This window comes from Ceratotherium simum, chromosome 9, assembly GCF_057802395.1.
Source record: "Ceratotherium simum simum isolate JZ-2026a chromosome 9, ASM5780239v1, whole genome shotgun sequence".
NCBI lineage: Eukaryota > Metazoa > Chordata > Mammalia > Perissodactyla > Rhinocerotidae > Ceratotherium > Ceratotherium simum.
This window is the reverse complement of record NC_141908.1, coordinates 14,664,239-14,685,697: the sequence shown is the minus strand read 5'-3', so window position 1 is coordinate 14,685,697 and position 21,459 is coordinate 14,664,239. Positions and strand designations below refer to the sequence as shown.

Below are 21,459 nucleotides of genomic sequence, written 5' to 3'. Positions count from 1 at the left end.
AGATGTCAGTAAACTTTTTTTTTAAAGGACAAGAGAGTAAATATTTTAGGCTTTGTGAGCCATGTGGTCTCTGGTGCAGCTACTGAAATCTGCCATTGTAGTGCACAAGCAGCCACAGACAATATGTAAATGAATAAATAAATAAACATGGCTGTGGCCCAAATTCGGCCCACAGCCATAGCCAGAGTTTGCCAATCTCTGGTCTAGCAAACTAAATTAACTCTGTCTCTCTCTTTATCTCTACCTATATCTCTCTATATAGTTTATATATATATATAATTTAACATAACTCATTATATTAAATTATTAAAATTATATTAACTATTTTATATTTTAATTAAATTATTAAAATTGATCACTCATAATTTATATTAATTTAGTCAGCATTGGTTAATTCATGCTGGTTTGTAATATAATTTATATTTTACCACCAGAATATTATGAAAGTAGATTATCTAGGTTTAGATTTGCAAGCTTGTGTTAAAGAAAAGCTATTCTGACATTGTTAAAATAGTACGGAAGATTTCATTCAAGACTGTTATAGTAGAGGTGACTATTGCAATAGGGGGAGAGAGACTGAACTCAGCTCTGAATACAGCACAGATACCTGGGGATTCGTAGCCAAGGAGCAGAGTGAGGGGAACAGTGGATGGAAAATCACTAAGAGGACATATCAAGGGTAGGGGGATTCTCACTAAATTGACGTAGCAGAATTCTTGCTAAAGGTGGGCCAGAGTGGAGGCCTAGTCAAGAAGAGGGATCAGAAGAGCCTGATTCAATTTTGGTCAAGGAGGGAGTCTTTGTCAATAGTGCTAAATGTATTTCTAAATAAAATTATAACAGTAAAAAAATGAAATATGAATGATAAATGTGGTGAAAAGACTTAATCTTGTAGCAGAGAAAAATATTTGTTGAGCTCCTTTGATGGGATAGGTGTCCTATTATATACTATAGAAGTTACGAACAGCTGAAGGCTGGTACCCCCCAAAATACCATCAAATAACCTGCTAAACATCATAAAGCACAGCTGAGTTCATTGCTCACTTTGGTAAAGAAGGTCACTGTCTTGACCAAGAGTGAGCACTGCATGGGAAAGGAAGGGCAAGGAGAGATGTTTATGAGGTTTTTGGGATCTAGTTTGACAGGTCTCTCAATAAGCAGTGTTGATTAGGATTGCGTGAAGTTTGTGTTGTAAGAGTTTAGGATTGGTGAATTTTGGGAGGTGGGGGTTTGCAAGAGGCTCTTGAATAGTACACAGTCATTTGGCTGAGCTATGTATCGTTCTGAAAAAGCGATATTTACTTTAGTGAGCATTAGTTGAGTAGTCTATTTTTCAAGTAAATGGGTTTTCAGAAAGTTCCTGAGAAAAATGAAGTTATTTGCAACCTCATCTAACTAGCAAGAATTTCCTGAAATATTAAAGTCATATTAATGCAGACAGTTAAATAGTAAACTCATGTTAATGTAGACAGTAAGACGTGTGGGTGTGGATAGTTTCAATTCTGAAAGGAACAAGAAGTAAGCCCTTTCTTGAGTTTATAAAGTAAATGAAAACCCAAAACAAACACATCAAAACTAAATAAAAATAGACAGTAAAATTTTTGAAAGAAATTGTATGATTAAATATTAAATGACTGGTATAGGAGTTCAGAAAAGAGAGAGATTGAGTGAGGACTTTAGAAGTCTTGGGAATTTAATAATGCTTTGAAAAAGATGAAAAATCTGAACAGTACCTGGCCATTTGTTAGTGGGTATCATAAGCAAAATTGAGTGGAAGTGAAGTATGAGATATGCAGACAACTGTGAACAACAGGTGCCCTGGGCTATTTTATAGAGTATCAGGAGATAATAACTATGGAAATATACGTTGAAGCCACACAGTGAGAAACCTAAATGCCAGACTTTGATTTTATACTTTATTATTAGGAAGCCATGAGTCTTTTTGGAGCATGTGAGAGAATACGAAGTGTTGTGTGGAATATGTTATGCTGTGTGATGAGAATAAACTAGAGGCATAGAGAACGCTTAAAAAACTAAAACAGTCTTCCAAGTGAGAGGTTATAAAAAACAATATTAATATAGGAGATGAAGAGATAGAGGAGATATAATGAACGTAAGTATGTGTGTGTGTGTATATATATGGAACTTTGAGGGAAGGTGTAGTCAAAAGTATAAGGAGTTTAATTTTAATCTACTGAGTTTTATGTATCTGTAAGACATTTATGTGATCTAGCATAGAAATGTAAATATAAAATTGGCATATGGAGAGGTCAGGACTTGAGTTTGAAAGTTTAAGAATCAATATAGGAAGGTATGAGTGGAAAGGATCACTCATAGAATAGCAGCTGGAAAAAAAAATTAAAGCTCAGAGCTGAGCTTTGAAGGATGTCTTTGCTTAGACAGGTATTGTTTAGATCGTTTAGATTGTTCAGGATTGGTGGACACAGAGAGGCAAGCATCTTGAAGTGTCTTAAGTAAACAGCTGTTTTATGATTAAGAAATTTGCCCAGTTGTAGGAGCTTATGGTTCAGTTAAATTAATTTTCAGAAAGTTCCTGAAAAAAAGATTAAGTTTTTATACTGATTTACAGCCTTATCTTTATGGGCAAGAACTAAACGTAAAATCTTACGGATGTAGGCTGCTTTGGTTCTTGGTCCTGATGGTTGAGGTGGATGCAGAGGCCTCAGTTCTCAATTTCAATAGCAAATTGGGAACTGAACTGTAATGTGAAGTGCTCTGCTAGCTGCTTTGTGTGGAAGGGGTGTGGAATAAAAGGTTGCATTTACCTGAAAGATCTTAAACTAGGATATTTTCCCTTTTGTTAGACACATTATGGAGAAAGGGATTGGACAGAAATGACAGGGATAATCATTTAGGAGGACAGACACTAAAAATACATTTCTGAAGCTCAGGATGCAGAGGCTAGACAGTGATTCTATCTTGTCACGCCTTTTCTTCTGAAAAACTGACTAAATTGAATATGTGTTTAGGATAATTGGCTCTTAACTTTCAATGAGCTGAAAAGGAAGAAAGATTATTTAATCAAAGTACTGTATAGACACACATAATACTGTGTTTTAAGAATGATTCTACCTTAATCTTCCTGTGTTAATGCACTTTACTCATTGATCTAATTCACTCATATTTCATTACCTAATATTAAACAAAATACGAGGTGACAGTTTTGAAGTATAGTTCCAGAGAGTCATTTATTAATGCAATAATAGGAGTTTCAAAACTGGGAGATTCCAGCAGTGATTATAAATCAAACAGTAAAGTATGATAAATATGAGACCCAGAAGACCAGATTTTTAAGACCAGAAAAAAATGAAAGAGAATTAATAAAGGCAGATATTAGATGCTTTTAAAATAATTCATGCAGAAATCTGTATTAAATATTAAGCTAGAGAGTTACACTTGAATTAAAAAAAAATTTCTCCTGCTAACTCAACATTGAGAGTCTAATGGTAAAATTTGCAGGAGTGTAGATCTAAGAGTGTTTATAAATCTCAAATCTCTGTAGATGTTTTTCAAGTCTAAATAATTATCCAACAAAATTTACTTTAAAAAATATTAAATGTAATCTTGATCTTCTCAAACAATCTTCACTTTCTTCTACTTTGGTTCTAAAGGAAATAAAAACTAATTTCCCTTATTCCACCCCTAAGACAACCCATCACCTGCTTGGGGTTTCCTCTTACTAGAAGAGATTAAGGGGCTATATGTTACTCAATCTCTTCCAATGAAGAGGAACCACTATTTATAATAAAACCTTGCTCTCTAAACTCTTCTTTCTCCCTAAGCCCACAGGCTTCATCCCTATTTAGAATTCTGTAGTGTGCTTGCCCTCTGGGAGAACGACCCATTGACTGGCTTCTTGCTATATTTATCTCCTTGCTGCAGTAGAAGGGGGAAAATTCTTGTTCACTTAATTTATTGGGAAAATATTATAAGGATGACTTGTTGAGGCGTGCTATTTGGCTTTTCTTGCTAATCTATGATGGTAATGTTCGTCAATATCAAGAAGTGGTCCAGAATTGAAAATATCAAGGAAAATAACGGAAGGGATTGGTTGGGGTTGGGATATTAATTCGAGCAAGCATTAATTGAGAGCAGAAAGGCAGGAGACCAGAATCAACTGGCAAGGCCAAATGACTAACACAGGTTCAGAAGGTAATACAAGGCCTAATTTTAAAAATCATCTAACTATCTTTCAATCCATACAGTCCACTTCAGATAGTAACTTGGAAATCTTTCTGTCTCTTTTTCTTCTTTCATAAAACACCATTTGTGTTTCCCTATCCTCCAGGCCACAGTCCAAACATGTTACTGTCCCCATGTGATTAAGATCAAGAAGCACTATTGGCCTTTTGTGCCATTTTTGACTAAGAGGAGAGTCACATTGGACTCCAGTCTTCTGAATGAGACACTAAAGAAAAACAAACTTCACTTTTTCTGGTATTGATTGCTTATCATCATATAACTTCTAGGTGTTACTATTTATAATATTGAAATAACTAGAGAACAGACCAGAAAATCTTGCTTTGCCAAAAATGTCAGACATTTCCAAGAATCCTCATAACCCACCATGCAGTACTTGTTTACCATTACACAGATGAAGACATTCAGGTTCTGAGAGACTGTACCTTATATAATTTCATTCACTATAAATAGTGGACCCAATCCCCTTTTGCCTTTCTTCCAAGGATGGGCAGGGGGTTAGGGAGGTGCAGTATCACAGAAAAGGTTAAAATTGAGTAAAACTAGAAAGGAGATTATCACTTAAAAAAAAAAGGAAGGGGCTGGCCCTACGTCCTAGTGGTTGAGTTCAGCATGCTCCGCTTCTGCAGCCCAGGTTCAGAGGTTCAGATCCCGGGCGCGGACATACCCCACTCATTGGCCATGCTGTGGCAGTGACCTACATACAAAGTAGAAGAAGATTTGGCAAAGCTGTTAGCTCAGGGCTAATCTTCCTCAAGCAAAAAGAGAGGAAGATTGGCAACAGATGTTAGCTCAGGGCAAATCTTCCTCAGTAAAAAAAAAAGGAAAACACTTACAACTGATTTTCTTTGGGTATCTTCCCTTTTATATATATATATATATATGTATATTTAACTCGTGAGTATCCTCTGTGGCACTTTTCCCTCAGGTTGATATTTGCAGTCTGAGGTATTCTTAAGATGATTTAATTTCCTGATGAATATAGCTGAATTTAACTTTAAAGTATATACAATCTACAGCTGGCCAGATGCAATGCAATTATTTAAAATGAAGACATAATTCTCTTAAAGTTAACAACGTAGGCACAACAGTATACTAACAGTTCAGAGATTTTGATCTGTGACCACACAAGCTAAATAAAATACCAGAGACAAAATTCTCAGCCCAAAGGAGGGAGAGGTTGAGTAGGAATTGAGTGGTGGTAGGACTGGATACATGAAAAAGTCTTCCCGAGGGTGGATCAATATGATTACCCTTAGAATTGTGTGGAGTTATGGTTAACTAGCAGACGTTATTGTAAGTTTAACTAGATCACTAATCAATAACAGCTTACTTTGGAAACTAGAGGCACTTCTCTTTGTCCCTTCTTTTTCATCTCAGAATAGGCAGCAGATTGCCTATAGTTTAATTAATTTCAATTTAATAAACCAGGAATCTGGTGGTCCTTTCACTAACCCTGTTTTCATTGCACAATAGACTATGTGCTAGATGGGCTTCCTGATCACTGAAGAGGATTAATGTGAGCCAAGTACAGAAATCTGCAAAGGTTATTAAAAGCTAACAAAGATTGTTTTAATGTGTCTGTTTATTACACACATTTTCTCCTCTACAATTATTATATTACCTAGTCAATGTGTTTGTCTATTGTTAATATCTTTGTTGTTACAGATACAGATGTGGTGTATAAAAGCGAGAATGGACATGTCATTAAACTGAATATAGAAACAAATGCTACCACATTATTATTGGAAAACACAACTTTTGTAAGTAATGAATAATTAATTACTTTATGCATTTCGGTATTGTTTAGAATGCTCTCTAGGTGTACATAACTTTCTTTTCTTCAGCTCCAGCGCTTGCAAAGCATTTCAGGTGAAAAGTTAAGTCTGGAGTATCGTTAGAATCAGTAGATCTATTGATAGAAAATATCTGTGTGACCATCTGCTTCATTTTCTTCCCATTTATCCGTTTTAGTAAATGAACACGTTTCCAAAAATAATAATTCTTTAGAATGAATATTTCTTCCAATATTTTCTGTGTAAGATTAGTCATACAAATGCCAAGATTTAAAAAAAAAATAGTTAGTCTAACACAAGTTATCATTAACATTTTCTTCCCTTTACTTTTCATTGTTCCCAACTTCTTTCTAATTCTGCTATGGTTTTCCGGATCAAGCAGAAAGCAGGCTTTCTAAAACTGGTCTTTTGCGGAGGTAGTTGTGTTTTACTTTAATAATTTAGGATTCTATCAGTACCATTTTCCTACTCCAGAATCATTGTTTAGCCTAACAATGTTCACATAATTGAAAGTATTTATTTTGCTCTTATAAAAAAAATGAACACTTGCTGGTAAATTCAGTCCCCTTAAGGTTAGAGTTAGCTATGATTATGTATTGAGTAAGTGATAATGAATTAACTGTTGCAAATGTTCAAATTCTAGCTATCAAACACCACTGAAAAAGAGTGCACAAATATTTGCTCAGTTTTATATAATCAAAGGTTTAGTATATTGCCTATTAGATGAGTTCATATGATACGGACAAAAACACAGTACAAGGCCTCAGAAGACCTTCTACACAAATTAAATCAATGAGCAAATCATCAGCTACTTTTTTTACTTATTCCCACTTGTACATTTGGAATAGACATTTAGTCCTTGTGTTGGTTGTGGGATGGCCAGGTAGAAGACGTGGACTGGAACCTTCTGTTGTTTAGTATTTTTATATATTAAGAAAAAATGGTCATTGAAATCATGAAGCAATTATTTAGGTATGTATCTATTAAGCTAAAATAAACTGACCAGCTGATGTACTTTAGCAATTAGGTCATTAAGTAACAGAGAATAATGGCATTTTTGTTTTTAAACTAATCGGTTAATTCACAGGTATTAGAGGAACAGCTACTCTGAATGCAGCTCTTTATAGCACTTGTGGAATGCCAAGGTTGTATAAGGCATATTGCTCACTTTCTAAGAATAATGGATTTCTTTGGAAGAGACAATATTAACCCTCCTGAAAAGTTCAATAAACAGTATAGAGCACTATCCGTTATTTCTTGATTGGATGGTCCTCAGAGATAGTAGAAAAGAGGCTATAGAATCATTGAGAGGTGCTGAAATCAATGGAAAAGAAGCCTATCTTCCTATCTTCAATAGAAGATAGGAAAGGAGGCAGAACACAGGAATTGTTAATGATGAGTGGGCATGCTAATGGTTTGCTGATTAAAGTCAATGTGAATTGACTTTTGATAAAATTAGTTTGGGGAACAAAATTAAATCCATTTTTGATTTTGTTTCCTTTATCATGAAGTATCATTTCTGATGGGGAGCATAGGCCTCCAGTGGCCACGCATTTAAGTTAGACATAAATACTCAATACAGGAATATTTGGTTATGTGACTGTTCCTTACTGATCATTCCCTTACACAGGCTCGTGAGCTCTTCCCTCTGCTCGCAAATTATGTATTTTTTTCAGCATTTATTCCTTGCTTTCTTAGCCTCTATGAAAAAAAAAAGAAACAAAAACAAGCAAAACTGTTTGGTTATTATTCCATTATCCCAATTCTTTTGTTGGTACTTCACACCGCTTCCGTCTTATCTTATTATAGTTTTCTCCATGTGCTAATTAATACCATTTTATCTTTGGGCTTGTGCTTAATCTTTTTAAATCCTTTTGAGGTCTATTTCTACTCTCCTCTATGTAGGCTATGACTCTTAATTACCACAGAGTCATATTTAGCAAATATTCTAATTTACTGATCTTCTAAGATTCACAGGCTCCCTGAAGACATTTATCTCACAACACAGATAATTAAGCAATTTATAACTCCTAGAGGTGTCATAATTCAATGGGGGCAGCGGTGGGGTGGATAAAGGATTGGGGTGGCATATATTTGCAACCAGTTAACCCAAAACTGCAAACAAAAATACAAATTACCATGATTCCTGATGATTTTAGAAGAACTTAATCATTGCCTCCCAACTCCAAGATAGCATTATTAAATACAGTTGTGTTTTTAAAGTTCATCTTAGACTAAAGTCTTGATTTACTTGATGTGATTTACTTTCTCTCCCAGGCCATTCTTATCAAAGCATAAGAATTTTATTCATACTGCAGTTTTTTCATTGGGTGATTATCAATTACAAGCATAATTAATTGGATCAGATCACTATAAAAAGCTTTGTAATACAGTGTGCCAAGTCAATTGAAAAAATAAACATATTATTGATAAAAATGTAATAACAGAATGGCCTATTATTTAGTAAGACATAGTCTGCTAAAATGTGACTGTCATTTTAAAAATTAAGATAACACTACGTTTTCATCTCCCTGCTTAAGCACATTTTAAATATGAACAGTGGGGACTTTTAGCTATGTAATCATAGTTAGCAGACTCTATGAGCAACAATAATATTGGGCATGGCTGTCAAAAATAAAACAAAAGCAAATCATTTTTCTAAAATAATTGTCTTAAGGCATTCTTTTAGTTCGAAGGTAGGTGGATTTCTAATGAAGGAGGAAATTAAAGGGTATATAACTTTTTGAAGAGGAGTTATGTGAAAGAAGTGATTTAGCCCCAAAACTGCTCTTAATCATTTCTAACTGTTTGGAAATGTTATCTCTTAAAGCCAGAACTATTTCAAACAAAAGCTCATTCACAATGACATAATGAGGAAAATGTTTCATAAGTATTAGCTGTACTCTTTTTGCTGTCAATAAATTGAATATCATCAGTGGTCTTGGCAGAAAATACCAGCAGCCATAATTAGTTCCATCAAATCAGTTTTTGAAATTAGAAAAGAATTGGAAACATGGGTCCGAGCCATGTGCTTAAACATTAAGTTTATAAAAACGAGTGCATGCACTAATATGGAAAGAGATGACTGATAGATAAGAATCTTACATCTCTTTGATTCTGAAAATTGGTAAGCTTTTAAAAACATGCTATAAAAATAGCCTAAAACAGAGGGAGGATATTCACATATGGCTGCAGAATGATCCCAAGGGAAATGTTAGCTACACATTTTTTGGTTCAACTGTCTATTACTAGGCCATTACAAAATAGTTAGGTGACTAGAACCAGGGGATATTTATTGACATATCATGCATGGAGATGGCATCAGTTGGTTTGCATACCATCATAGTATTTTTATTTGTTTATTTTTTATTTGTTCTGCCACTGGGTATGTGGGGGAGGGAGGATAGATGCAACTTTTTGTACCACCATGAAATCAAAGAACTTATTTTCTGATTCATGTTTGAGGAAATAGGTGTCCTATGAAAAAATGTGCTAGAACAGGTAAAGAATGGTTAAAGGCTCCCAAAATATCACCTTTTAAAATTTGACATAAATAAAGGTTATCAGAAATTTCTGACTTACCAAGTGGCCTCACATGTTGGCTAGAATCATGGAGAATTTTTGTTATTTTTTAAAAATCTGTCCTTAGCAGTATATGTCGGTACCCCAGTAGTGATTGATGTCGATACTGTAACTAATGCGGATTGATCATGAAATCACAGGAACTGTATACTTATGCATGTGGCTGTGTGCATGATGGTACAGTATAACCTTTCTCCAGACTAGAGTTTCTCAGGTAGAACTCTTTTGCTATCAGGAGACATTTGGCAACTCTAGAGACATTCTTGATTGTTATGGCTGGAGGTGAGGAGTTTTCCGTGCGAATCTAGTGAGTAGAGAATCTAAACATTCTACAATGCTTAAGACAGTTCCTCACAACAAAGAATTATCCAGCGGAAAACGTTACTGGTGCCAAGTTTGAGAAATCCTATTCTAGTCAGAGACAAAAGGAAAACCATGTGATGATTAGAAGGTAGTTTTTTTCTAGGTGGGATCAAAGCAGTGTTTCTTCAGTGGGTAATTGTCAGGGAGGATCTTAAGTAGTGGCTTCCAGCTTCACTGTCTTGAGACACGTTTCTTCCTTTTATGGACAAGGAAGACCAGCATGCATGAGTAGAATCATTTGGCCTTGGACTTCTCTCCTTTGGATGGTGCAAGGTACAGGCTAAAAAGTATGACCCCCATTTTCTTATAATTTTCTGAGGATACTTCTAATTGAGACATTTTTTGTTCAGACAAGTTAATATCACTTATTGGCTAGTATCAACTCCTTTGACCAGGAAGCAGGTGATCCTCTTTAAGGTAGAGGATAAAAACTGATGGCCCCTTGGGACTCCAGCTAGCATAAATATTTTCATTGGCACCTTGTTTATAAATAATTGAATTTAATTGTCTTTATATTGGGTATATCTCTCCCCTTACCAATAGCAATTAGCACTCCCTATTATTGTAATGCATTCATATTTCTTTCATTTTTACTATTCACCTTAAGAATATTTAGATACTTTTTACATCCATATTATTCATTTAGAAAATGATTATTATATTTATTTAGATTATTTAGATAATTTATTTAGATTATTTAGATAATAATGGCTAATTTAATTAGTCATTAAAGAAGTATCTAACTTTATTCATACCATCTCTGTAAACTCAGGGAAATAGAAATGAAGTAATACATTTTTCAGCAAAGATTGGAATATTTCTTTTATATCTATTCATTTAGGAAAGAAAACAGTGAATCTACCATGAATATTTAGCTTATTTAAAATTTTTTGTAAGTTAGATGGATTTGAAAATGAATTCCAGCATAGTTTTAAAAGTGTTGGTTGTCAAAACACGAAAATTAGAAAGAAAAGTTCTGATCCTCACCCTGGAAGTCTACTCAGGGACAAATTTAATTTAAAGTGGGGGAAGAAATATTCTTGTCTCTATGTGTTTACAAGTGTGACATGATTACTCTATAATTCCATACAGTTCTTCATACAGTTCCCCTGAGGTGAAAAAGACTATAAAAGAGACCACTCCATATTATGTTTCACTCTAGATTACCACTGTGAATGATCTAGGAAACACATGCCACTAACAAGTTTATTCATTGGGACAAAGTATCTTAGATGGTATAACCATATTTATCCTCAATAGTGTTGATTGTTACTAATAAAACCACCAATCAACATCTATATTAATCATTATGTAGATTCTTGAATAAGTCATCCTTGAGAGAAACCAAAATTACCTAAATAATGTATCGAAAGGTCTCCTTTGGATAGAAATAAAACACTGACATAAATATTACTTTTTCCTTAGATGTCATGTACTTAACCATTTGAGCAAGAGCTTATTTCAATCTTCTCTGATGTATCCTCTTAAATTTGTACAATAAAATTATTACAATTCCCGTATTTACTTCTTTAAAGATTCTTATTTAGTCTCCTTGGGGTTGAATGTGTAAATTGCTTTGGTGTGTGTCAGATATGATGATGGAAGCTAACAGGCAGCCAGATTTATTGCAATTAACTACAATTGTTTGGGAATTTAGCTTCCTGAGAGGTCATTGATCTGAATTGTATAGGATCAATCAGTCCATTTTGAGCAATTCAAGGGTCTTGAATTCAATATGCCCTTGAGCATCTGATGAATATTTCTGCCTTTCATTTTCTTTCCCAAAATTTTTATGTTTGCCTATCTCCCAGTCTTAGCCAATTAGAAATTCAAAAAAATAAAATACCCAAATTCTTCTATTAATTAATGGTAGACTTTAAGCAAACAAAATACATTTTCAAGAGACATTTAAAGGTTTTGAAGTTGATGACATGGATATAATCTGTTTGATTTTTTTTTTTTCCCCTTCTTCTGGAGTTTCAGAAGATCTTAGTCTAACCCAAAGTGCAGCTTTGTGGATGGACTGCCATGTATTAGCAGAACTTTTGTAACCTATCTACACTACAGAGTACAGATATTTTCATAGTACAATAGAAATATATTAAATCAGTATTTTAGTTTGCTTATGGAACATATATGAACATTCAAGGAAGTTAAATTTTCAGCAAATATTAAATGATAATGACATCACATTATAGAGCTAGAAAGCATTCTCCCTGTCTCCCGCTTTAGTTTAAATAAAAAGAAATGGAGACCTAGAGAAATAAAGTGACTTAATGCATCTAGTCTTGAGACTAGAGTACAAATTTCTTGACTCCTGGTCTAATGTTGCTTCAAATACACCTAGATGAGTATTCTATTCAAAATCTCTCTTAAAAAATATCAAATAAATTAAAAGTCTTTAATATTTTATGCATAAGAGTTTCCATGTATATTTCTTACTTAAACATTTTACAAAAGATACTTGAATTAAATATACGTGTGTTTATATGTATGTACATATACATAAAATATATATATTATTTTAAATATATCTCTCTCTATATGTATATATATATAATTTTACCACTGGCTAATTAGGAAGAAAGCACTAGATGATGAATGGAAAAGACAAAAAAGAAAAGTGTGGTATAAGTAAAACAACTTGAATGTCTCTAGAGTTATAGCTGCTCAAGATATGATAGTGAGAAAATAGAAGGATCCTGGCCATAACAACCTCATGTTCTAGTAACGAGGAGTGCACTAATTAAATAATTAGATATATGAGCATTTACAATCTATGATATAGAATAAAAGTGAAGCATGGGAGTAAAAAACTAAAAGTAAAATATTGCATCTATGCTAGAATTAGTAATATATTGACCTGTCTTACTTTGAAGGAGTCATAAGAAGCTTCCCTAATGAAATGAAGATGAATGAAGAGAAGTTGACTAGGAAAGAATAGAGCTTGGGAGTAGTGAGAATAGCTTGAGACATGGAACATTAGAAATACTGAGAGGATGCCTGTGTGGCTGGAGCACACAAGGAAATGGAAGCCAGATGCGTTTGGAAAAATAGTCAGGGGCCAGATCATGCAGTCATAGTAATGGACTTTTAAAGATAATCAGATTTGCTTTTTGAAACAAAGATCCCTCTGTTGAAGTTGAAGAATAAATTAAAATTGAAAGGTGTGGGTCAGGAGAGTACAAATAAAGACACTACTGGGGTGACCTACGCTTGAGATCATAAGAAGATGGACTTAGGCAGTGGCAGTGGAGATTGAGAGAAGTGAAAAGATTTGAATGATAGTAAGAAGTAAAGTAAAGAGAAAGCAACAGAATGAGTACAGGGAGGGCAGTTTACAAAGGAGGTATCAAGGATAATTCCTGGAATGTTGGATGTGTGACTTGATGGATAGAGGAGTTCACCATTGAGATGAGGAATCTTGAGCGAAAATCAGGTTGGAGGGTATGGTTGGATGAAAATATCTATGAAACCATATTTAGGAAATAAGTGGAGCTATCTATCAAGCATTATTTAGGACAAGTTCCTTGATTAAAATGTTAAAATTAAAACTTTAATTTTAAAAGAATCAAATAGATGGTTGACATAATTAATGAAGTCCTTATTGATTTAGAAATACAGAAATATGTAAGCTTATTCAAAGACAATTTTTGATTATATTTTGATTGAGTAGTTATTGATACATTTTTACATCTTTAACTGAAATTCTCCCTAGTTTATAACGTTCTTAATAGAAGAGGCCAACCAAGCCTTAGTCAACTTGTGTCTTCAGTGACTAGAGCAATGATGGCATAGCACAAATTAGACACCTAGTGCTCATTTTATGAATTAATCATATTTATTTTCATTCTCACATAGCGTTATTTATGTAAATATTTGATTCAGGGAAGCCCATGAAAGAATGTAGGATAAAAAGGGGATTTAATTAACTTCTAAAATTTGAATCACTACAAAGCACAGTAATTAATAAACCAAAATAATTATTTTCCACATGCACAAAAGGTGTGAGCCCATCAGATTGCAAGCAAGTAAAGAGATGCTCTGATTACTGAAATGAATAATATTTATTTTCAGCAAAGATCAAAGGATAGAAAATAATTACTTGATTCTTCAAATCTTTATTATTTTTTGAAACATCATTAATTTGTTTATTAAAAATTTATATAAATTTAAGAAGCAGCTTCATTTCATCCTCAAATTTATTCATTGCTTACTAGACGTTGAAAGAAATGGTCTTACACCTTAGTTTCTGAAAAATCTATTCATCTCTTAATTGACATTTATATATTAAGTAAAATGACTCCTGTAATTGATATTTTTTTCTTGTTTTTGGTTAATGGGAAAATCAGAGCTGAATTAAAGTTTACTTTTAACAACTAGGAAAGAAATTAGAGCATTCTAACTTCTGACTTTATCACATTATTCTTCACTTTCATTTTTTTCCAGTTTCCTTCTTTCTCTTTCTCTCCTCTCTCTCTCTCGTATGTAACAGCTTTATTGAGATATATTTCTCATATCATAATTTTCACCCATTCGAAGTGTACGGTTTAGTGGTTGTTAGTATATTCACAGAGTTGTGCAACCAACATCACAATCTAATTTTAGAACATTTTCATTGGCCCCAAAAGAAACCCGTATGTATGAGCAGTCCTTCTCCATTCATATCTCTCTCTCTATAGCCCCTAGCAACTACTAATCTACTTATGTCTCTATGGATTTGTGTGTTCTATATATTTCAAATAAATGAAATATACAATGTGGTCTTTTATGACTGGCTTCTTTCACTTAGCATAATGTGTTCAAGGTTCATCTATGTTTTAGGAAGTATCAATACTTCATTCTTTTTTATTGCTAAATAATATTTCATTGTATGAATATACCACATTTTGTTTATCCATTCATTAGTTAATGGACATATGAGTTGTTTCACTTTTGGGCAATTATGAATAATGCTGCTATGAACATTTGTATACAAGTTTTTTGTAGGCACATGTTTTCATTCCTCTTGACATGTTTCTACTCTTGAGGACAGTTCTGGGTCATATGGTAACTTTATGTTTAGCATTTTGCAGAACTGTGAAATTATTTTCAAAAGTGGATGCACCTATTTACCTTCCTACCAGCAGTAGAAGAGGAGCCAAATTTCTTCACATCCTTGTCAATGCTTGCCTTTGTCTGCCTTTTTGATTTTAGCCATCCTAGTCTGTGTGAAGTGGTATCTCATTGTGGCTTTGATTTGCATTTCCTTAATTTACTAATGATGTTGGGCATCTTTTCATGTGCTTATTGGCCATTTGCATATCTTGTTTAGAGATATTTTTGTTAAAATGCTTTGCCTGTTTTTTATTTGGGCTCTTTTTCTTTTATTGCTGAATTTTAAGTGTTCTTTATATATCCAAAATGCAAGTTTCTTGTCAGATATAAAATTTGTAAATATTTTCTCCCAAGTGTGGTGCCTTTCGCTTTTTGGATGGCATTCTTTGATGCACAAAAGATTTTTTAATTTTGATGAAGTCAAATTATCTATTTTTTTATTTTTTCTTACGCACTTTTTTATCTAAGAAACTATTGCCTAACCCAAGATCGTGAAAATTTATTCCTGTTTTTTTTATCTAAGAGTATCATAGTTTTTGTCCTTACATTTAGTTCTGTGACTCATTTTGAGGTAATTTTATGCGTGATGTGAGGTAGGGAGTCCAAATTTGTTCTTTTGCACGTGAATATCCAATTGTCTATGCCACATTGTTTGAAAAAACAATTCTTTCCCCACTGAATGTTTTTGGCATTCTTGTCAAATATCAGTTGACCACAAATGTATGGATTCATTTCTGGACTCTATTCTATTAATCTATGTGTCTGTCCTTATGCCAGTGTTACACAGTCTTGATTACTGTAGCTTTGTAATAAGACATCAAATCAAAATGTGTGAGTCTTTGAAATTTATTCTTCTTTTTCAAGATTGTTTTGAATATTCTGGGTCCCTTGTATTTCCATATGAATTTTAAGTCTACTGGTTTTTTTCAAAAAAAGGAAGACTGGGATTTTGGTAGGGATTTTTGTTGATTCTGTAGATCAATTTGGGAAATACTACTATCTCAGCAAAATTAAACCTTCTGATTCATGAACATGCAATTTTTTTCAATTTATTTAGATCTTCTTTAATTTCTTAAAAATATGTTTTGCATTTTTCAGTGTACATACCTTGTACTTTTTCGTTAAATTTATCAATAGGTGTTTTATTCTTTCATGGCTATTATAAATGAAATTGCTTCCTTCATTTCATCTTTCATCGTAATTGTTTGCGGCTGGTGTATAGAAATGCAACTGATTATTGTATATTGATCTTTTATCCAAGCACATTCCTGATCTTGTTTATTAGTTCAGATTGTGTTTTAGTGGATTCCTAAATTGAACTGGCTGTTGGATTTCCATATACAACATCATGTTGTTTGTTAATAGAGGTAGTTTCAGTTCTTTCTTTCCAATTTGAAAGCATTTCTCTCTCTCTTTTTTCCTAATTGCCCTGGTGAGAGTCTCCAGTACAATGTAGAACAGAAGTAGTGAGAGCAGACATCCTTGTCATGTTCCTGATTTTAGGGAGAAAGCATTTAGGCTTTCTCTATTAACTATGGTATTAGTTGTGGTGTTTTTTTATAGATACCCTTTATCAGGTTGAGGATTTCCCCTTCTATTCCTAGTTTGTTTAGTGTCTTATCATGAAAGGTATTTGGAGTTTGTTAAGTGCATTTTCTGCATCTATTGAGATGATCATGTCTTTTTAAAAAAAAATCTTTTTTTTTCCTATTGATATGATGTATTACGTTGATTGAGTTTCACACATTTAACAAAACTTGTATTTCTGGGATAAATCTCATATCATCATCGTGTATAATCCTTTTATATGTTGCTGAATTCTGTTTATTGGTGTTTTCTTCAGAATTTTTGCTTTTATATTCATAAGGGAAATTGATCTGTAGTTTTCTTTTCTAGGGATGTGTTTGTCTAGTTTTGTTATCAAGATAATACTGGCCTCATAGAATGGGGTGCAAAGTGTTCCCTCCTCTTTTATTTTGTGGAAGAGTTTGTGAAGGATTGGTGTTAACGCTTTTTTAAATGTTTGATATAATTCACCAATGAAGCCATTTGGTCATGGGTGTTTCTTTGAAGGAAGTTTTCTGATTACTAGTTTAATCACTTTACTCTCTATAGGTCTATTCTGATGATCTATTTCTTCTTCAATGAGTTTTGAAAGTTTATATCTTTCTAAGAATTGATCCTTTTGACCTAAATATTGTAATTTTTTGAAATACACTTTTTCATAGTATTACTTATCATGTTTTTATTTCTGTAAGGTCAGTAGTGATTCCTCCTGATTTCTGGTTCATGCCTGATTTTAGTCATTTGAATCATCTCATTTTTTTTTCATCAGTCTAGCTAGAGGTTTGTCGATTTTCTTTTTCTTTCAAAGAACCAACTCTTGGTTTTGTTGGTTTTATCTATTGTTATTTATATTCTAATTTAATTTATTTCCACTGTAATCTTTATTATTTCCTCCTTTTTCTTGCTTTATAGTTGGTTTTCTGGTCTTTTTCTGATTTCTTTAGGTGGATGCTTAGGTTATTAATTTGAGATTCTTTCCTTCCTTCCTTCCTTTATTTCTCTCTATATAGATATTTACAACTAGAAATTTCCCTCTAATCCCTACTTTAGTGCCATCCCATAAATTTTTGTACTTTGTACCTTCATTTTCATTCTTCTCTAAGTATTTTCGTATTTACAGTATTATTTCTTCCTTGATTCTTTATTTATTTGAGTGAGTATTGTTTAATATCCACGTTTCTGAATTTCCCAAATTTTCTTTTGTTATTGATTTCTAATTTAATTTCATTGTGGTCAGAGAATATACTTTCTATGATTTCAATTATTTTACATTTATTGAGACTCGTTTTATAGCCTAACATATGGTCTATTCTAGAGAACGTTGCATATGAACCTCATAAGAATATGTATTCTTCTAGTATTTTCTGTCTGTTAGATTTTCTTGCTTTATAATGTTGTGCAAGTCTTCTACTTCCTTGTTGATCTTCTGTCTAATTGTTCTATCCATCACTGAAATTGGGGTCATGAAGTCTCTATTTATTACTATTTTCCTTTCAATTCTGTTAGTTTTTGCTTCATGTATTTTAGGGCTTTGTCATTAGGTGCTTATATGTTTATAACTGGTATATTTTCCTGATGGAAGTAGTATGCAAAAATTTTTCCAACATATTGTCATTACTTCTCTCTTCTTTACACAATTATTGTCATACACATTATATCTTTATACATTATAACTCTATCAATGCAATTTTATAATTATTATTTATGAGCTATCTTTTAAAATACATAGGAGACAAAAGGAGTTACAAAGTGTATTCATGCTGCCTTTCATAATACCTTTGTAGTTACCTTTACTGGGTCATTTTATTTCTTCAGGTGGATTCAGGTTACTGTCTAGTGTCCTTTCATTTTAGCCCAAAGGACTTCCTTTAGTGTTTCTTGTAGGACAGGTCTGGTACCAACAAATGCTTTCTCTTTTTGTTTATCTAGAAATAGCTTAATTTCTCCTTGATTTTTGAAGGTGAGTTTAGCTCAATATAGAATTCTTTGTTGACAGTCTTTTTTTCCCCATATTCTAAATATGTCATCCTGACTGTCTTCTGGCATCCATGGCTTCTTAAGAGAAGTTAGCTGTTAATCTTATCAAGGATCCTTTGTATGTGATGTTACTTATCTCTTGCTGTTTTCAAGTTTTTTTCTTTGTCTTCGATTTTTCTCAACTTCACTATGATGTGTTAAAGTGAAGATCTTTTTAAATTTATTCTCCTTGGAATTAGTTGAGGTTCTTGAATATGTACATTAACATTTTTCATCAAAGTGAAGAGTTTCGAGGCATTATTTTTAAAAAATTTTTTCTTTCTTTCTCTTTCTCTTCTGTCTTTAGATACTTACATGCATTTTATATGCTACGTTCAGTTTTACTAAAACAGGAAGGAATATAAGGAATTTTCCAGTACAATATAAATAAGTATGTCTATTCTCACTTTAATTGATGTTCTCTGTAAAATAATTACAACTTCATTTCCATTGTGAAAAAATATTAGCTTAGATGACTTTGTCTTGAATACTTTATTTTCTTTGTTTCTTCCTTTTTTGTTTTTTCTTTTAGGTAATAGACTCCTTGTATTAACTGAATCATTGCAACTCCACAACCCTTAATGTGGGTAATGAATGGTCAAGGATAACTACATGAATTAGGAAAGACTATAATGAAAATCCTACGTTCTATCAGCTATACAGTCTGGCATTATGAAGCTTTTCAGTCCTTCAAACTCCTAGACTATCCTTAAATAGGTTCTCTTTTATTTATACTACTTTAAAAAACGTCCTTCAAGGGCCGGCCCGGTGGTGCAAGCAGTTAAGTGCATGCGCTCCGCTTCGGCGGCCTGGGGTTCGCAGGTTCGGATCCCAGGCGCGCACGGATGAACCGCTTGTTAAGCCATGCTGTGGCGGCATCCCATATAATGTACAGGAAGATGAGCACGGATGTTAGCTCACGGCCACTCTTCCTCAAGAAAAAAGGGGAGAATTGGCAGCGATGTTAGCTCTGGGCTAGTCCTTGTCACAAAAAAATAATAATAATAAAAATAAATAAATAAATAAATAAATGTCATCCAGAGCACAGATGTTCTGAATATATTTTTGTTAGGGTGTTGATGTTGATTGTGAACAATGAGCTTACTTTAACAACTATTTTAAAAAGCCTTGAAAAAATGTCTATTGTTTATGTCACTGATTTAAACAAAATATTAAGGAGGAAAAAATACCTAAGATAAATGAATAACTGCACCCTAATTTAAGAAAATATATTATGATAAAATATGTATTTCTACATAAAGAGAAGGTAAAATCATATTTGAAGCAGAATGAAAAAGCTTATGCACATCATTATATCCAGGCAGTACCATGGTGGTATTGATTATAGATGAAAAATACTTAGAGTCACATTCTATTTTTTATAAAAGAAATAGTAAATAAAGATATAATTCATACAGATACGCAGAATAACCTTACATCTTTATATATAGCCTTATATATTAATTCTTTCTAAAAAAATAAAGCAAACAAATTCACATTGTAGATTCACTTTGCTAGGAACAAAGCATTTATTTTTATAAGCTCTGAGTAAACCAGGGCTTTTTTTTTAATAGTATTTTTACAATTCTATGCCTTTCTTCTTTTTTATCCTTGATTATATCCCACTATCTATAATTTATATGTAGCCTTTAAAATAATAACATTTAATGGATATTTTAATAAAATATAGTATAATTAAGAATATATATATTTTTCTTAATCTCCATTGATATTTTTAAGACCAAGAAAATGAAAACATATGGTTAAAAATATAAATAGTATATTGAACTATCCAATATGAGAGTCACTAACCACATGTGGTTATTTAAATTTATTTGTTTATTTTTAATTTGTTGTTTATTACAGTAACATTGGTTTATAACATTGTATAAATTTCAGGTGTACATCATTATACTTCTATTTCTGCATAGATTACATCATGTTCACCACCAAAATACTAATTACAACTGATCACTACACACGTGTGCCAAATTATCCCATTCGCCCTCCTCCCTCTCCCCTTACCCTCTGGTAACCACCAATCCAATCTCTGTCCCTATGTGTTTGTTTATTGTTGTTATTATCTACTACTTAATGAAGGAAATCATATGGTATTTGACCTTCTCCCTCTGACTTATTTCACTTTGCATAATACCCTCAATGTCCATCCACATTGTCACAAATGACTGGATTTCATCGTTTCTTATGACTGAGTAGTATTACATTGCGTATATATACCACAGCTTCTTTATCCATTCGTCCCTTGATGGGCACTTAGGTTGCTTCCAAGTCTTGGCTATTGTGAATAACGCTGCAATGAACACAGGGGTGCATGTACCTTTACGCATTGGCGGTTTCAAGTTCTTTGGATAAATACCCAGCAGTGGAATAGCTGGATCATATGGTAGTTCTATCCTTGATTTTTTGAGGAACCTCCATACTGTTTTCCATAGTGGCTGCACCAGTTTGCACTCCCACCAGCAGTGTATGAGAGTTCCCTTCTCTCCACATCCTCTCCAACACATGTTGTTTCCTGTCTTGTTAATTATAGCCATTCTGATGGGCGTGAGGTGATATCTCATTGTAGTTTTGATTTGCATTTCCCTGATAGTTAATGATTTTGAACATCTTTTCATGTGTCTGTTGGCCATCTGTATATCTTCTTTGGAGAAATGTCTGTTCAGGTCTTTTGCCCATTTTTTAATTGGGTTGAAAGTTTTTTTGTTGTTGAGATGCATGAGTTCTTTATATTTTTGGAGGTTAAGCCCTTATCAGATGTATGGTTTGCAAATATCTTCTCCCAATATTTAGGTTGTCT

The 21,459-nt window shown here is 33.1% G+C and overlaps 1 protein-coding gene across 5 annotated transcripts in view; it reads left to right on the top strand.

Annotated features, from left to right (window-relative positions):
* Positions 1-21,459, top strand: part of DPP10 (dipeptidyl peptidase like 10) — an 830,517-nt gene that overhangs the window by 494,199 nt on the left and 314,859 nt on the right. For all 5 annotated transcript variants that reach the window (XM_087435067.1, XM_087435066.1, XM_087435064.1 and 2 more), the window contains one exon: positions 5,890-5,984. In XM_087435067.1, the coding sequence (XP_087291193.1) occupies positions 5,890-5,984 (95 nt within the window). The remainder of the gene's footprint in view (positions 1-5,889; positions 5,985-21,459) is intronic.